This window comes from Plasmodium coatneyi, chromosome 13 (genome assembly GCF_001680005.1).
Source record: "Plasmodium coatneyi strain Hackeri chromosome 13, complete sequence".
NCBI lineage: Eukaryota > Apicomplexa > Aconoidasida > Haemosporida > Plasmodiidae > Plasmodium > Plasmodium coatneyi.
Genome location: NC_033568.1, coordinates 376399 through 391861, shown reverse-complemented (window position 1 = coordinate 391861; position 15463 = coordinate 376399). Strand labels below are relative to the sequence as shown.

Genomic DNA, 15463 nt, shown 5'->3' with positions numbered 1-15463 from the left:
ATCGCGAAACGCTACGAGGGAGTAACGGGTCAGGTTTGAAGTTGCACCTCTCACGGGAAAGCTACATTTTGGGAGATCCACCTGAACTTCACCCGTAGCAGGAAAGCAACTGTGTTTGTAGAGAGCGCTTTTCTTCGCATGTGCATGTGTGAGGTGTAGAGGTATACCAAGTTAAGAAGTGAACGACGTGGTGTCAAGCGGTTACGAGAAACACGAGGAAGGAGGACCACCATGGTTTTATCCCTCTCTGCCGTGGGCCTTTTCGCCTTAATTTCTGGCGCTCTCGGACTTTCGAAGACCAACCATCTCAGGCATGTCGCGCCAGGTAAAAGCATCCTTGCCAAGTGGGGGGCGTAACCACGTTGGGGGGGAAAAAAAACCAATCAACCGGTCAGCCGGTCAGCCGGTCAGCCGGTCAGCCGGTCAGCCGGTCAGCCGGTCAACCAATCAACAAATCACCCTTTTACCTTTTTTTTTTTTTTTTTTTGGAAGGCTTTCTGACCACGGAGGTAGCTAAAGGGGCACACGCCCAGGGGAGAGGTAAGTGCGTTGTGCGTCCCTCACCAGGTCACGCATCATGGCGTCATCGCATCGTCTGGTCAGGACCCGTTGTATACTTTTTCACCACCGGTTGTTCCCCCTTGTAGGTCGGGCCAAGTTGCGTAGTAACATGCATAGCTACGGATACAACGGGAGCGGCTCGGTGGAAGACAAAATGGACCTCCTGCGGGAACGAGTCAAAGAGAGAAACAAAGGGGAGCCTGAATTCCTGCAGGCATTCGAAGAAGTGCTATTATCTCTCAAGCCATTATTTAAAAAAAATAGTGCGTATTTAGGGGTGTTAGAAAACATTGCAGAGCCAGAGAGAGTAATTCAGTTTAGAGTCCCATGGGTAGACGACAAAGGAGAGCATAGGATGAATAGAGGCTTTCGAGTTCAATACAGTTCCGTCCTAGGACCATACAAAGGAGGACTCCGTTTCCACCCCACTGTAAATTTAAGCATTATAAAATTCCTAGGCTTTGAACAGATATTTAAGAACAGCTTAACGACGCTACCTATGGGTGGTGGCAAAGGTGGTTCGGACTTTGATCCTAAGGGGAAGTCTCCGAATGAGGTCCTCTCCTTTTGCAAGTCCTTCATGACAAACTTATACAGGCACATTGGTCCGAACACGGATGTTCCTGCAGGGGATATTGGTGTAGGAGGAAGAGAAATAGGCTACCTATTCGGACAGTACAAAAAGCTAAGTAACGCATTCGAAGGCGTTTTAACAGGGAAGAATATAAAATGGGGTGGAAGTAACATCCGGGCCGAAGCAACTGGCTATGGGGCAGTCTACTTTGCAGAAAACGCACTAGCAAAGGTGAACGATAGTTTGGCAGGTAAACGGTGCGTTGTTAGTGGAAGTGGAAACGTCGCTCAGTACTTAGTCGAGAAGCTGCTTCAAAAAGGAGCCACCGTTTTGACAATGAGTGACAGCGATGGGTACATCTATGAACCAAATGGGTTCACGAAAGAACAGCTAGCTTATGTGATGGAATTGAAAAATGTAAAAAGAGGAAGACTGAAGGAGTATGCAGACTGGTCTACTACGTGCAAATATGTTGAAAAGGGAAAACCTTGGGAGATCCCATGTGATCTTGCCTTTCCGTGTGCCACTCAGAATGAGATTGACAAAAAAGATGCTGACTTGTTAATAAAGAATAAATGCAAGATGGTTGTCGAGGGAGCAAATATGCCAACCCATATTGACGCCATGCATTTATTGAAAAAAAGCGGTGTTGTTATTTGCCCGTCTAAGGCTGCCAATGCGGGGGGCGTAGCCGTCAGTGGATTGGAAATGAGTCAGAACTCGATGAGACTACAGTGGACCGGGGAAGAGACAGACCAGAAGCTGCAGGCTATCATGAAAAGCATCTACGAACAGTGTGACGGTGCGTCTAGGCTTTACCTTGGCGAGTCTGACCTCGTGGCGGGAGCGAACATCGCAGGTTTCCTCAAAGTTGCCGACTCGTTCCAGGAGCAGGGCGGGCTGTGAGGTCACCAGCGTTTACCGGACACGCATACTGGACACGCATACGGGATACGCATACCGGTTAGCCATATGGGTTACCAATATGGGTTTGTGTTTATTGTTTATGGTTTATCGCTTCGCGGCGCTGTTTCTGAATTTTCCCCTTTTCATTTGTCCCAAACGGGGGACACACATTTTTTCTCCCCCACTCTGTTAACGTCTCTATGATTACAACGTTTTTACTTGCCTCAAATAACTCCTCTGAGGGGAAATCCCCAGTTAGCCTTAACTCCATTCGGGGGAAGCCGCGTAAAATGGAAAAAAAAATGAAACGATAAGTTACACAGGCTGGGCTTGGCATAATGGACGGTGGGTGTTCCTCACCAGGGACGAAGCGAGCAAGTGTGCGTTTCACGTTGTTTCCTCCATCATACGAAAGGGCCATTTTACACACCTTCAATGGAGTGTCATAGGTGATATTATGTCTTTTTTTTTTTTTTTTTTTTTTTATTTTATCCTCCCCCTTGTGTGCTACAGCGGAGTGGAAAAATGACGTTGTGGGAGACGTGCCGAAGAACATACCAAAGGAAGGAAAAAAAAAAAAAAAAAAAAAGAAAGGTTGGGAGGGACAGCACACACACATGCCTATACGTACACACCATACGGGGTGGGGTTCGTAATTCCCCAGGAAGACGCCGTGTATATCTTCTAGCGCCGTGCGTGTGCACGGGGGGTATAGATGCCTTGGCCGGCATGGAAAACACTTTGCTTATGAAATACACGCAGGGATGTTTGCATCGAACAGGCAGCAGTTTCGGCAGTGCTTCACACAGATTGTCTTTCTCCTGTGAACGATTACTTCCCACCGTCGGGAGGACTTGTCCAAAGGGAAAAAAGAGAAGTCCAACCAGGGAAGGAATTCTTCCACACGCAGACACGCATTAGAAGGTAAAAATGGAAAAGAAGAATTGCCAACCAGGTGGCGATTAATTATGCTTCGATTGATTGTCACGTTAAGGTGTCACCTCAGCGCTAAACGCTACATTATATGGATGTTCCTCCCCCTGTCATAGCAGCGTTATAATAGGACAAAGAGGAATACCATTTTTGTCAAGACCCACCCACCGGCTTCCCCACGTAGAGTAGGCATACCATGACGGACTCCCTGAACAACGAGAAAGACACGATGATTTTCAAACCAAACGGAGAGCACATGTTTAGTAACACCAACGGGGTGATCACCCAGTCGAAGGAAAACGTCACAGCCGAGGATCTGTTTCTGACAAAAAATATTTTTCAAGATGTGAAGCAGAAGGTGACTGGTGGGCCTGTAAAAACAACGACGGTAGAAAAGGTGACGAAGATTCCTAAGGTGGTCTTTAGGGAAAGGGTAAAGGATAAAGTCGTGAAGAAAAAAAAAGTAATAACAAAAGAAGTGGAAATAGAACAGGTCGTAGATGTGATCGAAAATAAGGAGGAAATTATTTACAACGAAGTAAAGGTACCAACATATGTTGACGTCCCTATAGTGCAACCAAGACAGGAGGTATACCACACGGAGATTCTAAAAAACGTCCCTAAGGGGATCGAGTTGTTAGTAAAGCAAAGGTTAGAAGTACCAAAGGTTAGGCCAAAGTATGTAGAAGTTCAGGTCCCCATTTACGTACCCTGTTACATTGAAGTACCCATTCCTGCTCAATATATCCCTATCCCAAAAGGAGAAAAAAAGGACCATTTTACATGTGGCTTAAATGAGGGTCAAAAAGTTTATTATGAAAACCCTATGGTTTATAAGAACCCTTTTATACGTAGTACGTTAGCAACAGGGACCACCCAGGGGGAGTCCAATCATCAGGCTAACTTAAGTGGAAACGGTCCTCCTGTCGATGGGGGGGACAATAAATCGGAGGCCATTTACTCGTCCAAAAGTTCTGTGGAAAATTTGATCGCGGAGCAGAGCAATGTAGATAATCTGGTCACCGCGGGGGCAGAATAATGTTAAAGCACGGGGTGACTTCACATCGGAGTCGTCACAAGGATCCCTAAACACTGTCCCCACACACAAACACATATACAACCCTGTTAAACCACACTTGTCATATTAAGTCTGTTGCATCTGAGTGTTACACTTCTTGCCGCACTACTTTTTATCCCCCCCCGAGGGGTTCCCAAAGGAGAAGAACTTTTGTAACTGTTGTTGCGAAGGAGGGGTGTTCCAATAAAAGGTTGGCCCGTTCAGCATGTTCCATTTGAGACCCCTCCTGGGGGAGCTCCTCCGTCTAGCGTGTATTATGGCTGGACTGTTGCGGTTTCCTCCACGAACATTGCACCCACCAATATGGTTGTTACTGATCAGGGGGGAGACCCACTCGACATGGCTGCGTGGTGGTCCCCTTATTACATGGAATGGTCAAAATTATTGGTGATCAATTTAATGAACTGACCAATGGAGTTGCATCTGCACCTGCATCTGCATTTATGCAAGCGCAATGGGAAAAAAAAAAAAATAAAAAAAAATGCATATGAACCGCTTCAAATGGTTCGTTGTCTCCATTGCGCAAGTGCAAGCACACCTAATCCCTGTAGTACTTCTTCGCGTGTGCGGCGTAGGCCTCAGGGGACACTGCCTCCACAACGATCGGCATAAACCCGTGGAGCGTGCCGCACATTTCGGAGCATTGCCCATAGTACACACCCTCCCTCAATATGAAGGTAGTAACTTTATGTAGCCGCCCTGGAATGGCATCTGCCTTAATACCAAGGCTTGGGATGGACCAGGAGTGAATAACATCCGTGGCTGTTACCAAAAAAGAAATATGAGTCCTCGTGGGGAGAGTTAATCGTTTGTCAACTTCCAACTGTCGTAACATCCCAGGTTGTAAATCTTCATCGGTAACCATATTAGACTGGAAGACGTAATACTTGGGTATTTTTTCTGGGTCTTCTAGGTACTTTTTCGGGATGGGATAATCCTCTGCCTTTACATTCGTCACTTGGGGGTTGCCTTCTTCGTTCAGATTCTTCAGCAGCACCTTATTTTCGCTGTGGGCCACAGGGCGCCGCAGCCCCAGAGCCCGCCTCAGTGCATCCATTGGGTGGAGCGTCCGTTAACCGGTCAGCTGATTAGGAAAACTGGTCCTGCGTCGTGACGCCAACTCAGCCTGCCTGCCCCCTCTCTTCCTAACCTTATGATGAGTATTTTCTTCGAAACGTCTCCTCAACTTCACCTTCTTCACTACTCCTTCCCAAATCGGTTGCTAACACCCTTCACACGCTCCTCAAATAAGTGCGTGGGAATGCGACGCACAGGAGTGATTGCTCTCATGTATATACATGCACAAGTGTGCCCCTGCGTCGTATGCTTTACAGCCTAGTCAGTGGTTGCTTTTCCGATATTCCTCCTTTTAACACCTTCGCGAAAGGTTGAATTTTTCCCGGGGGATTCATCCCACGTGTGAAAGAGCGATTGCGGAAAAACGCAAACGTGGGTACGCGTGTATCTTACTTGCTACGCGTACATTGTGCACATATACATTGTGTATGCACGTGCGTATGCATGTATGTATTATTGTATTTGTGCGCGTGCCTCATGCCAGGACCAACGTTTCGCATTCCAACGCTGAAGTTAAACACATTTCTGCCGAACTGTTTCCTTGCAACAATTCAGTTCAACGCGAAAAAAAAAAAAAAAAAAAAAAAAATTCACCTGAACAGTGGTGCAATTGACAAAGTTGTGTACTTTTTTTTTTAAGTTTCCCCACGATGGAGTATACAATGACAAATTCGCACAGGCCCTCTCACACTTGGAGGACCTTTGTGAGCCTCTTCCGAAAAAACACCGATACGTGTGAGGGATGATCGACCACATGGGCCACATAAGTTGCGGTAAACGGAATGTTAAAAAAAAAAAAAACGATTCCTACTTGCGCAGCTAAATATTTGTGTCATGTGGTGCCCCATTCGATGGGGTGATAAGAAAGTGGAATGGGGGGCACAAAAAAAATACCACTTGGTTAGCAACAACAGGGGATAGGAGGATGGGCAGATATAACTCCCCCCGTGTGTGCCGCCCCACAATGAATAAACGCTGTGCAGACGGGATATCCCTACTGTGCTGCTTACCAGGTCTACCCCCTTTTGCGTCATTCCTTTTGATGCTCACAGGTATTACAATGAAGAAAGGGGGGGAAGCTAACACACCCTATATCTGCACACACTGCGAAGCGTACACCTCAGAAAAGACCTACGCACATCGTCTCAGTGACGCAGTGTGTCCATTTACGACACATTCGTAATATGCGCAATGACCAATGAGCAATGACCAAATGACCAATGAATGGGGGCATTTTTTTCCCTTCTCCTCGCTCTACGGCTTAAACTTCTTGCGGTAATTTAAAAAGGCCCTTTCAACGAGGCTAGGCAGGGGGAGGTCCACGTAGAAAGGTTCTCTTCCCTTGGTAGGTCCGGCCAGCATGGGTTCCCCAAACTGCTCATACCTTTTTATCAGTTCTGGGTCTATCTGGATTTCTTCCTCGTCATCTCCCTTCCACTGCAAAAAGGGGGGAAATGGAAAAAAAGGGAAGATGTTAAAAATGGACAGCGACTAAATTAAAATGTTGTCTGGTTTAACACACACTTTGGGGCTGTGGAGTACCCCAGATAGTTTCTACTTTAAAGGGTGGTCTCCCTTTCATTTATTATATATATATATATATATATATATATATATATATATATATATAGATAGATATAGATATAGATATAGATATATATATGTATGTATGTATATGTATATATATTTTACCAAGTCCCGTTTGGCGTGCTCCTGCAGAGTGTCAAAACTCACGTCCGAAATTAGCTGATCGTTTTCATCCAGCAAATTAAACTTCTTTGCGATGTGCAAGTACTGCTTAAAATTCCTTCGGTTTTTCTTCATCTCCTCATATATGTATTTAATTCTGTCGGCTCCAACCGGCTTAGCTGGTCTTAATTCCCCTGGTCTATCAATAAATTCGATAAATGCCATGGGCGCTGCATCCCGTAATCGCAGCCTCCACTGATTAATAACTCTTGTGAAAAAAAAAGGTCTATATCGATATAACGGCACATAATATTCGTACAGTTTTCTCCTTCCTTGCGCTGTTCTTAGCATACTTTCCACTTTTAAATTATTCTCCGCATTGTTCTTTTTCGCCAGGTAAATTAACTCTTCTGCATACCCCTGCAATTCCTTAGCCTTGGTTAATGTCGTTTCAATGCGCCCATACTTTAATAATTCATTCAGTTGATTTTTGATGCTGTCCCATTTGTGGTGAGGCTGTTTGTGGGCCCTCCGGAAGAGCCTCCTCCTAACACCTAGGTTGACAAATTTTAAGGTAGACGTGTATCCCATGCTTTTTCTCTTTCTACACGGATTGGGTGTTTTTTTTTTTTTTTTTTTTTTTTCCGGTCAGCTATCTGCTGTGGTGTGTGTTATTCGCCTGAACGGGTCATACGGAAAAGTGGTCCTTTTGTGGCTATTCACCTGCGCGGGTCAGGTAAAACGTGCCCGCAGCACACCTCCCCGTTGCACATATCTTCCTGTTTGGTAAATATAAAGCTGTTCTTTTAAAACATTTGTGTGATTTTTCAAATGGTGGGCACACCGAACTTATACAACTATGCATACATATATACATATACATATGTGTTTCTTTTTTTTCCTTCCAACTGATTATTTATCACGCTTTTCCACTGATTGGATGTTAACGATAGGATGAGTGCATATCCATTTAGTGCTGATCCTTTCCCTTTGTAGGCACAGTTTACTGGTACTTAAAATTACACCCGCGTGAACATCGCGAGTAGGACGTTTTACTGCAAAGTGGTTAGCACAAAATGGGAGAAACGGTTCTTCCCCTTTGGGTTAAGTGGACCCGCAAAAAATAAAAGCGGCTTCCACAAGTGTAGTAACTCTGCCGGGGTGCGCACAGATGGGCGGTTAAAACTTTCCACACGGAGAAGGAAAAAAAAAGGGGACGCACCGGTGCACTGAGAAGGCAAATAAAAGGCAGAAGGAGTTAAATCAAACCGTAAAAATGGATAATCGTACACTGACTTAATGATACGTTAAGTTAAAGAGGATTCCCCCCTCACACCAAAGAAAAAAAAATCTGAACAAATGAGTCACATTTTCAAGTGTTATAGAGGGAAAACAAAAGAAACTCAACTGATCGTGATCGGCAAATTGTGTAGTTGACGTGAGGGAAATATTGTGCCCCCTTTACTGCACAGAGTACACCACGTGAATGCTAAACGGTTTGCAGAAAGAAGCTGATTTAGTCCAGTGTGTGGGGGGGAACAAACTTACGAATTGTAAAAAAGCAGACTTGTTTTCATATAACCGAATGGTAGTTTTGTAGACATGCCAAAATGGGAAGCACAAAATATTGGCGTATAAGGGGTGGCAAGTGGGATAAATGGGGCGGACATATGTTCCTACAAAGCGATCACACATAAAGGAGGCATGTTTAGGTCCCGCTTCCCAACCAGGACAGTGCATCCTCTAAATTGGGTAACCCCATTCGATGGAGGTACGAAGCGAGCATCTTCCATTGCGGGGGTACCTAAAAGGGGTTTTAACATTACGTGACGTCTGAAAGTGAAAGAGCAATCGTTTTTGTGTTGATCCTTTTTCGCCACAACACGGGGAATCGTCTGCACATCGTTTTGGCAGCGCTCCGCTTGTTTGGAGGACTTTACCCGTTTTTGCAAAATGGCGACACTTTTGTGATTCCCACTCGTCCTTTTTGTTTATCCCATATGTGGAGGTAAGATAAAAAAGAAAAAATACGTGACTCGGCGACCTCTTTGGCTAAACTATACTCTCTTGAGAAAAAAATTCCAGTTTTGCCTGAACAGGACAGGCAAAAAAAAAAAAAAAAAAAAAAAAAAAAATTACTAGCCATTTTGCAAAACGGAAGGTATATCCTTGGACAAGTGGCAAATGGTTCACATCTGCATCATTCCGCAGTGGCCACTTCACATTTTGAAGCTCTCCACATGAGTATGCTACGTTTGGAAAGGGCAACTGGATGGAGAGAAAAAAACTGCGTGAATGTCTTTCTTTCCACAGTTTTGTCTGCGCTTCCGTTTGGCCTTTTTTTCCGTATATTTATAATTCCCCCCTTGCTCGTGCATTATCGATGCCGTCTCGCGGAAGGCCAATCGGTATCATACGAGCATATGCATTTTGCGTGTATGTAGCAAAATCGTTTTCCCCTATTATATATATTTTTTTTTTTTTCCCCGTGGAGAATATCATAATAGTAAGGAGTGAAAATTATGTATGCCCGATCTTCACCTGTTTTGCGTTTGTCACAGTTTTCCTTATAATCGAAAAAAAAAAAAGGAACGTGTCTACTGAGAGGGAGGAGGAATGGGTCAGCATTTAAAAAGACGCCACGCGTACATGTGTGTAAAGCGCATATAGGTAAATAAGTGAGTAGGCTATATGTAACTCGACCCCTTCGTTGTTGTTCCAGGGGTAGACCACGCGGCAGTGTTTTCAATATGCGTGGGTAGGGTGTGTATGTGTTCATACCTGTAAAGTGAACTTTGTAGACGAGTAGGAACAGGTGCAAAGGAGATGAATCGTGAGGTTAGTCCCCACGTGGAGACTCATCACAGCACACGCATAAATATAAAAGAACTTCTTGTTGGTATCCTTTTTTTTGTAGATCATCTTTCGATACACCTTCCAGTTTGAGTTTTTTTTTTCCCCCATTTGGTAAGAAACGCGAAAGGTGAATAGGCTGTTCATGGTGTGACGGTTCACCCGTGAGAGGAGTTAACCGACTGATTGGCAAGTTACACGATCTGCGCGAACACCGTGACTGGTTTCCCTCCCCCGTAGAGAACGGTCCAGGAAAAGGATCAGTACGACTGGGCCAGGAGGAACTAACTCTGTAACATGAACAGTGGAAAAAACTCTCCAATGGAATACCAAGAAACGATGAATGATCTAGGGGAGGACATCGAGGATATGGAAGGTCAGAGCTTAAATCGTGGCGGGGCAAACGTGGATGAAGAAATAAAATCAGGAAAAGGTGACAAGGGAGGAGAATCCATCGACGCGGTAGATGGAGGAGACGTAGGAAGCACTGCGCAAAACGCATTACATATCTATTCAACAGACAGTGCCAAGAATATTTTAAAGACACATTTGGAAGATTACTTAAAGCAGCTAGACCTTTACAAAAGCAACCCCAAGTGTAAAATCGACCCAACAGTCTACTTGCAAGGAACACAAGAGGTGGAAAATTACATCGTGAAGGAAAAAATACTCATCACCACATATTACCAGTACATAGATATGTATGAAAGTTCCATAGATGTAGAAGAGGATCTAGAAAGGGAAGAAATCGTTTACGTGGAGGTTCCAAAGTACGTCATAAAATATAACCCCAAGGTGATCACAAATTATGTAGAAAAGACGATTGAGGTTCCAAGTGGGGAGGAAATTAAGAGACCTGTTTATAACAAGTTGAATGTCCCTTACGTAGTTCCACATGTCGTGGAAAATGAAACTCAAGTTGTGTTAAAAAAAATTGTCCAACCGGAGATACATACGTCCAATGAGGAGATAGAAGTGGAAGTTCAGAAATATGTCCCCCGTTTAGTTCCAGTCAATGTTTATGTGCCTAGGTACTTTGGCTTATCCGCTAAGACGACAGATGAAGTGGAGGAGTCCGTTCAGTATGTTGACCTGACCCAGGAACAGACAGACTACCTCATGAAAGAATTGAACCCACATTTGGATGAGCTAAAGAGCTTCAACGAAGCACAACTGAAACGGATGGATGAATGCATTCGTGAATCTGAGGAGCAGGCCAAAAGTCACCACTTGGATCCCCCCCAACCGGAACTCGTATCGTACGACTTGGACGGAAATATCCAGACCCTCGATTATAGCGACTTTTCCCAGTTTAAGGGGACCTGCCTGAGGGAGTTGACTTGTTAGGGGGGCCAACTGGTGGTCAGGTCACTAGGTGGTGGTGGCTAACACGTAAGGGGGAACCTCCTCCATATTACGTCACCCCCCAATTGGACCCCCACACACAGACGCGAAAATATGGGTAAACTGTGAGCATTTTTTTAACCCCCCCTTTTTGTATCCACTATGCATGTCCCCCTGGCAATGACTTAACGGTCAATCGTTAAGGAGCTTCTTGCCACTCGTTTCACTTTGTTGTGTGTGCTTCACCAGAGAAGGGGTGGTCATAGACGGTATGTTGCGATGTCTGGAAATGTAGTAATGTGGAGCAGTCTACCTGTATGTACGCAGCCCTTTTGGCTATGTCATGCTTTAATCGATGCTTACCCATTTGAACTGAACAAATTTCTAAAAAAAAAATGGGAACCACAAGGGGTACGTCTAATTGGTCGGTTCGTTTTTCAAAAGGGAAAGCCATGCAGTGGGTACAGCAGTTACATGGCAGGAAAATACAAACGCGGTGACTAACGGGTGAAGAAACGGAACACACAAAAAAAGAAAAAAAAAAAAAAAAGTGGGGTGATTAGTAGAGGTAGCGCATGCAACGGTGCACACCTACGCATCGTCATTTAGCATCGGACGCATCAAAGGGAATTCAAAAAAAAGCGAAAGAGAATAGGCAAACAAGGATCGGGCACCCAGAAGAGCGCTCCAACACAAGCAGTTATGACAGGGGTGCTAACAATGCTGATTATGATGAGGTCAACAAAGGGAGGGTTGTGCAGGTGCGCCACAACAAAACGCACATTTCTACTACAATTGTATTCTGAGTGATGCTTTTTTCATCACCGCTTTGTTACAGACACGCCTTCCCACGACGTGGAGCTAAATCATTCGCATCTACGTCACGTGGGGAGGAGTCTACTTAATGCCACCACCAGATAGGGTATAAACCCTTTGAAAAAAAAAAAAAGTATTAAATAATACACACTCCAATAGGGTTAGATAAATTGCATCCAACTGGGTCAGGGAGGGCACATAGGGGTTACCCGTTTGGGTAAACTGCGCCAAGTGTTGCACCAAGCGTTGCATCGCCCCGTTCGTCACCTCCCCTGCGAGGTGCACAACTGAATTTGCTTCCCCTCGTTTGGTAACCGTGTTTATATTCCTTCGCACGGTGCTTCTACGTTATTACAGGTTTGACAGGGGTTCACATTTTTTTCACCTTGTGGGCGCTTTGCCCCTTTCCATTACATATTTCCAAAAGGAAAAGGTAATAAAAAAATTGTCCTTCTTCCTGTTCCCCAGCAGGTCCTTCACCGTTGAGCAGATTTGCAGACTCCCCTGTTGGTTCTGACTACTTTTCTGAGGATAGGTCACACTGGAGACGTATTCCGTGTAGTCGAACTGCTCGATTATATTTTCATCCACATCCATATCGACGTTCTCCTCCTCCTCCTGTCTTAGCATATCCATTAGAGACTGCTCATCACAACTAGGGTGCACTAAAATGATATTTCCATTTAGGAGGAAGAGTTTGCACACTTCTTGGCACTGGAAAAAAAGGAACTCCACTAAACTTCTACAACCGAAGTGGACAGGACTTAACACCTCTTCGAACTTTTTAAAAAATTGATCCTTCAGTGAACAGAAGAAGATGATTTTTCCTCTACTTCCTTTTAGGAGCTGGTCTATTTTTACTTTAGCATCTTCGGCGGTTGGTACTAGGGGGACCCTATCGCACATTCCCCTTTTCGGATTGCCTCCCCCGGGGGGCTCTTCCCTTGGGGGGTCCCCCCAAACCGACGCAGCCACGCCCCTGCAGCAACAGGCCGGCTTGATCGTCTGACCCTCCTCATGGAGCAGTCCACTATACAGGCCGAGCTGAACAATATGTGCTATTTTTCCGACGGAGTAGTCTTTAAGAAAAGGGAGGCCTCTCTTCTTCAGTCCGTCGGCCGCTTTGTATATGTCACTGTTTAGTTCCCATGGGGGGTCCGCTACAACTAGTGGATCGTTGCATAGTGAATGGCTGCGTGAAGAATGGATGCTTTCCTCTTCACCGCTTCTGCCCCTACTGCTCATCACCCTGTTCCCATCGTCGCTCAGAATGGACTGGTACAGACTGACGAGTGAACTATCGACCAGCCGAACGGCAGAGTCATTTAAGTGAGAGAAGTAGGAGAAGCATTCGTGGAGGAGGTTGAAGGTGAAGAGTTCCCTGTAACTACCAGCAGGTTCATCATGTAGAAGACTACAGGGTGTGGTTGCACCATGTGTAGACGTATCGTATGAGTCACTAGGCTGGCCTAACAGAGTTATAACCCCTTCCAGCGCATCCGAACTTTGGAAAAATAAGTGCCCCTCCCTGCACAATTGCTTAGCAAACTGTACCGTGAAGTAACCTTGAGGGGAAGAAGGTCCCGCCCTGCATGCATGCAAAAGATGACGAGCGAACTTCCTCCAAAATTTTTCTGGATACGGGTTGGCAAAGCTCCTTGTCTTGATCCAGCCACTAAACCATTTGGGCGTTTCCCTCAAAAGGACGAAAATATTATTCCGCTTGGACTTTACAACAAGGTATTCATTTTGCAGAGACAGGAATATTTCCAAAAAGTTGTTTTTGAGTTCTTCATTCTGATGGAAAGACCCTAGTCTCTGTTTAATCTTTTTGTAGGAAGGCTTGATCTGGTCTCTGTAGAGAGTTAAAATAGTCATGTGTAGAATGAACTTTACTTCGTTGGTAATTTGGCTTGGGTGTCTATGCACTGTTGGCGGGGTTACTGGAATGAAGAAGTTTTTTTTTTCTCTCGTTCCTCTGGGTGGGGAGAGGTCACATTGTTTGGTAGAGGATGGTGCACTCATTCGTGCCTCTTGCGCGGTTTCATCCCCACTGTGACGATCACCCTTTACGTCCACATGATCTCTACTCCTTTGCTTTTTCTCATCCCTTGAATTGCATTCCCCTGCCTTCTTCGTCTTCCCTACGCGGGTTACGTTCGTACTGTTCATACTCATCTCCTCAGATTCTTCACAGCTGCCTCCACTTTGGCCACCCACGGGGGGTACTACTTTATCCTCCTCGGATTTGTCACATGGGTTCTTTTTTGCTGCGTCTCCCTCATTGTGTCTATCCGCCATCTTAAAGGCAGGATATCTGAGTGGCTCGTAAAAGACGTAAGTGACCTCTCCAACATTTTCTTTTGCTCCGTCCCCTCTACAATAATTGTAAGTATTGTTTGTCCTTCTGTTATAATGCCCCATGTTTTGTCCTCCACGCAGCACACCGTTATGTGAGTGCAGTACCCCTCCATAAGGCACATTCTGATCAGACAATTCGACTGGTTTACTTTCTTTGCAATTTCTGTGGGGACCCTTTCCTCTTAAATAGTAGCTAACATCGGAGCAGCTCAGGTTTTTCTTCCTCCTTCTGTTGTTACGTGCGTATTCCATTTTTCGTCAAAATCGAGTGTCAACATCATTTTGGGGGGAAGTGGAAAGAAGTTTTTTCCGGGGGGTCAGGTAAAAAAAAAAAAAAATAAATAAATAATAAAAATAGCTAGCTGCCTGAACCGTTCAGGTGAAAAAAAAAAGAAGAATCCAAAGCGGAACAAGTGGTGACGACGAAATGGGAAATCCTTTTCCTGCCAAGTGGGTCGGGGATAAATGCATCCTTCTGCCCATGCAACAAACTGCTTACGATCCTTCGGTGGCGTGGGCAAGCTGTCTTGTCAATTCCCTTATGGCAACCTTTCCACTTTGTTTTTCGCCCCTCCCTTTAATGAAAAATAATTAATTTTTTATATGACTCAAAGGGATTCCTTCTCTCACAATGTTTTTCCTCCCAGTTTTTTTTCTTTTCTCTCCGTTGAATATATGTCTTCCCCCCATATACATATACACCCTTGTTGAGTTTTTACGCCCCAATTGTGAATCCGTTCCCAGTGTTTCTTCCCGTTTTAAGCTTCTTCCCTTCTGAACTGAGTCAGGTGACATGGAAGTGATGTCCTTTACTTGTTGTGTTTCTTTCGAGAGTTGAAGGTGGCATTTTCCCTTTTATGTGTCTGAAAGTTTATAGTTATTTTTTTTTTTTTCCTTTAATGAGCAACACTTTAGCATATATTCTTGCTCATGTGAGTCGTCCTAATGGTGTTGGTGAAGCTAAGATGCAATACCACATGGAACAGTCACGTGCATGTGTCCACTTCCGTGCAAATGTTCTATGTGGCATTCACGAATTGTCTACGTAGGTCTGTTCTGAGGTGGTTTCACTCGGAAATATTTTTATGTGTGTTGAGTTCGTCCTTTTCCAAATTGGTGGTCGCTAATCTATCGGTATTGTTCCCTTCGTCTCTATCGCGTATAATTGAACTGTTTATACAAAATGGAAGTCTTCCTCCGTTTTTTTTTTTTTCCTCCTTATGGCTTTATAATTGGTACACCCTCGAGGACAACATGGAGTGCTTTATTAT

At 44.8% G+C, this 15463-nt stretch overlaps 6 protein-coding genes across 6 annotated transcripts; 3 read left to right on the top strand and 3 right to left on the bottom strand.

Annotated features, from left to right (window-relative positions):
* Positions 1-231: 231 nt before the first annotated feature.
* On the top strand, positions 232-2041 carry PCOAH_00048350 (Glutamate dehydrogenase; the record flags this gene model as incomplete). Its single annotated transcript, XM_020061618.1, has 3 exons — positions 232-325; positions 493-540; positions 648-2041. 3 exons carry the CDS (start codon positions 232-234, stop codon positions 2039-2041), a joined length of 1536 nt encoding a protein of 511 aa, XP_019917294.1.
* A 1129-nt stretch (positions 2042-3170) lies between these two features.
* On the top strand, positions 3171-4013 carry PCOAH_00048340 (Uncharacterized protein; the record flags this gene model as incomplete). Its single annotated transcript, XM_020061617.1, has 1 exon — positions 3171-4013. The coding sequence occupies one exon, from the start codon at positions 3171-3173 to the stop codon at positions 4011-4013; it is 843 nt and encodes a 280-aa protein (XP_019917396.1).
* A 577-nt stretch (positions 4014-4590) lies between these two features.
* Positions 4591-5109, bottom strand: PCOAH_00048330 (Cytochrome c oxidase subunit II; the record flags this gene model as incomplete). Its single annotated transcript, XM_020061616.1, has 1 exon — positions 4591-5109. One exon carries the CDS (start codon positions 5107-5109, stop codon positions 4591-4593), a length of 519 nt encoding a protein of 172 aa, XP_019917460.1.
* Positions 5110-6383: 1274 nt separating this feature from the next.
* On the bottom strand, positions 6384-7416 carry PCOAH_00048320 (Uncharacterized protein; the record flags this gene model as incomplete). Its single annotated transcript, XM_020061615.1, has 2 exons — positions 6384-6566; positions 6822-7416. 2 exons carry the CDS (start codon positions 7407-7409, stop codon positions 6384-6386), a joined length of 771 nt encoding a protein of 256 aa, XP_019917193.1.
* A 2552-nt stretch (positions 7417-9968) lies between these two features.
* On the top strand, positions 9969-11018 carry PCOAH_00048310 (Uncharacterized protein; the record flags this gene model as incomplete). Its single annotated transcript, XM_020061614.1, has 1 exon — positions 9969-11018. One exon carries the CDS (start codon positions 9969-9971, stop codon positions 11016-11018), a length of 1050 nt encoding a protein of 349 aa, XP_019917252.1.
* Positions 11019-12212: 1194 nt separating this feature from the next.
* Positions 12213-14444, bottom strand: PCOAH_00048300 (Uncharacterized protein; the record flags this gene model as incomplete). The annotated part of the gene is made up of 1 exon (XM_020061613.1): positions 12213-14444. The coding sequence occupies one exon, from the start codon at positions 14442-14444 to the stop codon at positions 12213-12215; it is 2232 nt and encodes a 743-aa protein (XP_019917138.1).
* Positions 14445-15463: the final 1019 nt, after the last annotated feature.